This window comes from Tupaia chinensis, unplaced genomic scaffold (assembly GCF_000334495.1).
Source record: "Tupaia chinensis unplaced genomic scaffold, TupChi_1.0 Scaffold143584_1, whole genome shotgun sequence".
NCBI lineage: Eukaryota > Metazoa > Chordata > Mammalia > Scandentia > Tupaiidae > Tupaia > Tupaia belangeri.
In genome coordinates, this window is record NW_006203430.1 from 3053962 (window position 1) to 3059810 (window position 5849).

The window sequence follows — 5849 nt, forward strand, 5'->3', positions numbered from 1 at the left end:
CTCATCCCACAGTTTCTTTGCTCTTTTCTCTTCTTCTGTCATCCCACTTTTTATCTAACCTGTTTTCTCTAGGATCATGACGAAAGGAAGGGATCTCACAGAATTTCTGCCTCTTTACATTCCTGGCCCCTGCTATGACATCATGCCATGGCACTAGCAGCATTTAAGGATGTTTTTGAGTATTACTATTGACATAACTGACTATACTGATATAATTGAATATGCGATAAATCCTTGGCACATTGCCAATAACATCTGAAACACAAATGAAATCTCGTTGCATATTCTCAGCCTGTCTACACTTTGATAAGAGTCGTGGCCATTGTTATTTCAGAGGATCCATAGGTTGTCGTGTTCATTGCTCATCCATCATCTCACAGCCATGTACGATTAAGTTACTCACACCTCCTGTGCGAGTATCACAACAACTATCTGTGATGCACCTTTGCTTATTAAGAGAAATTCAATGATGCTGGGTCTGGTGATTTAGCTGCCAAGTGATGCAGCCGTTTATGTCTGTATGCTTATTAATTTTAGCAAACTTAGATAGGACATCTGTGCTGTGGATTGACTTTAAGTTTATCAAATATTCTCTCATTTCTTTTTAGGGTTATCATCGACCTAATCATTATATTGCTACCCAAGGTAAGTTTGTTTGCACTTCAATGTCTTTATTTGGTTGTTTGACAATTCTCTGTTTTTTCTATCTATTCCACTCCCCCACTGGGATACTCTGCACATGCCATGGTACCATTAATAGCAGTGCTGACCATCCACATCTGCACCCTTGTTTTCCTATCAGAAGTTCTGGGAATATAATCGATCAGTTAGAACTTCATGTTGAGATCATTAGAAGTAATGTGTTTATCAATTCATTATTGAATCCAATCTGTCTACCTAAGGAATTAGTCTGACATTTGCAAAAATAGATAGATAGATATCCATTCAATAAATATGTACTCACTAGTCTCTATACAAAGAACTGTGCCAGCTGCTGGTGGGGAACCCAGCTGCATCCAGCAGGCACCTCCTTCTCACAGTGGCTGTGTTTGTCGGGGAAGATGTGAGGTGGCCTGTATGGGTTTTTGCAGCTGCAATGCCAGGTGATTTCTGTGAGAGGTACAGATCAAATGTTAGGGAAATCTGGAGCAGAAAGAAGTTGCTTTCAGGTGGGATAATCCAAAATAGTTTTGTGGCCGAAGTGAGATCAGAAAGAGGAATTCTAAACCAGGAGACACCACCAGCAGAGATGCAGAAGCAGGAAATTAGTACCCTCAGATGGAAAACAGTTGGCATGTCATTTCAGCTAAAGGAAACCCAAAGAAAACTGGAAGGAAATGTTGAGGAAGCTCATGGCAATGGTTTATCTTTCCTACTGACTATCAGGTGGATCATTGAGGGTCACAAGAGAGCTGAGGTTTTAGGGAACTTGGCATTATGAAGCACAAATGAATGTGTCAATATGAGAACTAGAGAAATGCCAAAAAAGCAGAGAAGACTCAGTTTAAGTTAAAGAACATGTATTCTTTCCATTTTATTTTATGATTTCCAGTAATAGGTGATAATCCAAAAATAGGAACAAGGAGATCAAAATGGTGTGTGTGACCCACCAAAGATTAGGGATTGACAGTGGTGGCACATAACAGAAAATCAAGGAGTAAGAGAGTCAAGGATGCCACAGAATCATGGTTAGAAAGTCTAGACTTGGAGGTGAGGGTCAGAGTTATCCGATAGACCACAAGGATAGGGGAAAAGCTAACAGATTGAAGCCATGTTTATTTGACAAGTTGTAGGGCAAACAGGCAGTTGTAGCCAGAGAGCAGAATCTCAACAGTTAGAGCACTGCAGTGGCAGAACTTTCTGCAATGACCGAAATGCTCTCAGTCTGCACTGTCCAATACGGTAGCTGCTAGTCGTATGAAGCTACTGAGTACTTGAAATGTCGTTACTGCCAATGAGGAACTGATTTTCAGATTTTAACATCAATATGAACTGCTTCCCTTGATTATTGCCTGTGACAGTGTTTGGCAGTGAAGCTTTGGGATGGAAAAGCTCCAGGTGGGGCTGAAATGGAGCCTTATCCTGCCTAATGCCCATAGCTGCACCGAGAACCTGAGTGATACCACACACGTAATCAACAGCCTCATGGCACCACTAGGGACTCTGCACACACATCTAGATGACCTGCCTGACCTCTAAGTATCTTTCCTCTGTGAAGTCAGTTAGGGCTCCTTCCAAGGTGGCTTTGCTAGCTAGATGCAAGGTTTTCCTGTAGAGTGCCTGGCATGAACCTGACACAGAGCCGGGAGAGAGACAGAGACAGGTATTTTGACAGGGTCTCACCATGTTACAGTTCCCTTGCCCCAGTTAGCCAGGACTGTAGGCTGACACCACCATGCCTGGCCTGGAACCAAACCCAAGCTTCATGCAGTGGTACCCTACTGCTTATACTACTGCATCTAGGCTTATAAACTTAAATATTATTTGAATTTTCTGGACTGAGGACCTCTAGATTAATGTGATAGAACATTCAGTTAGAGTTGGACTGAACCACAAAGTCTATGTGTAGCCCCTCACCTGGCTTCCTTTTTTTTTTTTTTTGGAGAGGTTTTTGCGATAGGGCGCGTGCGCTCGCCAGACAGACAGAGAGAGACATAGAGACAGAAAGCAAGAAATCACCCCCCAGGGGGGATGATCACGCCGCAATCCCCTCTCCTCCATTCTCCTCTTGGGATCCTGGGCACGCACGCACACGGCATGAGTTTTAAGCCACCGGGTCCGGGACACGAACCGCGGTCGACTACGTGGGAGTCCAGCGACATAGCCATTACGCTAACTGCTGGTTCCCCACCTGGCTTCCTTTTGTTCATTCACTTCAACCCTTTTTCCCTGAGGGACAGTATCCTTTCAAGAAAAAGGCAGTTAGAGAAGTCACTTTCTGCAGAATTAGTCTAAATGATACTTAATTGCTCAGTAGCCTTCTTCAGAAGCATTCAACCTATCAAGTGTTAATGAGCAAATGTATCCTGAGGCAGCCAAGCAGTGGCAAATGTCTCTATCTACAGTAGGCTACCCATCTGCCCCTAATGGAGAAGAGCACTGCCCAAAGCCCTGTTTTGAGGGGTGGGCTGCAGCTTCAAAACTGGCAGTATTTATCAGTACTTCACTATTGTTGATGCGGGGAAGGAGGAAAATTAATGAATGTTCTTAGCCTAACAGTCAAAGACTGCACATATCCTAGTATGAGTAAAGCCTCAGACCATGATGTTCATTCAGAAACTAGACTGACAGTGCCCACCACAAGCTTAATGTAACTAGTGCCTCACATCACCAGTAATAAAGACAGCTAACGATCTGCACTAACCGTCATGGACAGATAAAATATGCTCATGGCACACCTTTATTTAAAAAAAAGAAATACATCTTTTTTTTTTCTTGCTATAGAGCACAGGTGCTCACCAAAAAGACAGAGACAGACAGAGAGACAGAAAGTGAAAAATCAACCCCCTGGGGGGGTGGCCATGCCACAATCCCTTCTCCTCCATTTTCCCCCCCTGATCTTGGGCATGCATGCACACGCACCCGGCGTTAGTTTAAGCCACCGGGTCCAAGATTCGAACTGCAATCAACTACATGGGAGTTCAGTAACATAGCCGTTATGTCATCTGCTGGCCCCTCAACACCTTATTCTAAGGGACCAACAAAATGGACAATGAAGACAGAACAGGCAGGTGCAATTTTTTTTTAATTTTTTTATTAATTATTTATTTCGTGTTCATTCACTGAATATCATCCCAGCATACAAGATGCAGTTTCCCATCCAGAATACACTGTATAGTGGCTTAATCATACATGTTATCATCTCAAATAATTTTCCATTTCTTGTTTCATATATATCCCCCCCCCCCTGATTTCTCACCCTCTGCCAAATTCCACCCTCCTCCCACTCTAGCTCTGGTATCTGCAGTTGCTTTCCATTCCTGTTTTTTCTCCCCCATTTTATTGGTTAACAAAATATCTTAATTTATCTAACTACTTTCAATAGCAAATTCAGCTGATATATACATATCTGTGAACAAATGTTTGGCTTTAGGTATGAAATGTTGAGTAGAATGAAGGAATATACTATAAAATAGCATCTAGCTAAAGCTATACAGCTTACTGTGATCATTAAATCGGTATTTTTTAATATTTTTTTTTAATTTCAACCCCCCCCCCTGATTTCTCACCCTCTGCCAAATTCCACCCTCCTCCCACTCTAGCTCTGGTATCTGCAGTTGCTTTCCATTCCTGTTTTTTCTCCCCCATTTTATTGGTTAACAAAATATCTTAATTTATCTAACTACTTTCAATAGCAAATTCAGCTGATATATACATATCTGTGAACAAATGTTTGGCTTTAGGTATGAAATGTTGAGTAGAATGAAGGAATATACTATAAAATAGCATCTAGCTAAAGCTATACAGCTTACTGTGATCATTAAATCGGTATTTTTTAATATTTTTTTTTAATTTCAACAAAGTCAGTGTTAGCTTTAATAAATCAAAATTTTAAAAATGCTAAGAGAACTTTGCTTAAGACTTAAAGCCAGGGACCAGGTTAGGATTCTGTTAAAATAGTAGTTACCTGGATCTGTCAACAATTCAAGAGAAGAAAAAAATCCTTATCTCTGAACTACAAAGCATAGAAAAAGATCAGCGTTGTTTTCATCAAAAGCCATATACTTCTATTTCATCAGCTCAGTCTCATGTACTTAATCTAACTTGTATTGTGGTCCAAGCTTTCCATTTAAATTCTGGAAGATAATATTCAACTCTGGACTTGTCCCTACCACTAATCTGGCTTTTTTTTTTTTCTTAGATGTTTTTTAACTCTTATTTCTGTGTCTGACTTTAGTTTTCCTGATATAACACTCCCTTCAGAACTTCTTGGAGAACTGATCTGGTGTTGGTAAATTTCTTCAGGTTTTGTTTATCTGAGAATGTTCTTATCACTCCTTCCTATATGAAGGATAATATTGCTGTGTATAGTATTCTTAGTTGAAATTGTTTTTCACTCAACACTTGGAATACATTTTCCTTTTCTTTCCTTGTTCACATTGTTTCTGATGAGAGGTCTGCTGTTAGCCTGATGGGATATCCTTTGTAGGTAACTTGTCATTTCTCTTTTGCCAGTCTGAGTATTTTGTCTTTTTCTGTGGTTTTGGCCACTCTGGCTATAATGTGTCTTGGAGATATTCTTGGGTTGATTCTACTTTCAAGGGAGGTTTTGATTTCCTGTATTCCAGCCTTCATCTCTAACAGTTCCATTTGATTCTTTTTCATGGTGTGTATTTCCTCTTTCAGATCATGCAAGAACTTCCTCACCTCCTGGAACTCCTTGACTCTATTCTTCTGCCTCTTCTAAATTTCATTGTCTCTCTTCTCTAGCATCTCTGTTGACTTCATCACTATGAATATTCTAAATTCCAGTAAGACCCTGTCCAGAACAGACACGCACGCACACGAGACAGGTCTGAGCGTCTCAGTGGACGTGCTGTTGCTGATGACGATTGGACCTCCTTGACGGATGGGCTCCGCGAGCCACTCTCTCGGCGCAACACTGCTCTGAGGGGTTAGGTGTTTCTTCCTAATTTCTAGAAGTTCAATGTAAGCATTCAGGGGCATGCAGGAGGAGGTGATCTGCAATCTTTTTGCCATTCCATTTTTATCCCTTTGTGCAGCAGATTCAGTGGGTATTGAAGAATATGTTAAGCCTAATAGTATTTGGATCTAGACACTCAGTGAATGGAGATGGAGCAGCAAAGTGATGAGGTAAAAGAAAAAGAATAAGAAAATGGGGGTGGGGG

General features: G+C 41.1%; 1 protein-coding gene across 7 annotated transcripts in view; it reads left to right on the forward strand.

Annotated features, from left to right (window-relative positions):
* Positions 1-5849, forward strand: part of PTPRM (protein tyrosine phosphatase receptor type M) — a 732676-nt gene that overhangs the window by 627493 nt on the left and 99334 nt on the right. For all 7 annotated transcript variants that reach the window (XM_027766560.1, XM_027766561.1, XM_027766562.1 and 4 more), the window contains one exon: positions 609-645. In XM_027766560.1, coding sequence (XP_027622361.1) covers positions 609-645 — 37 coding nt within the window. The remainder of the gene's footprint in view (positions 1-608; positions 646-5849) is intronic.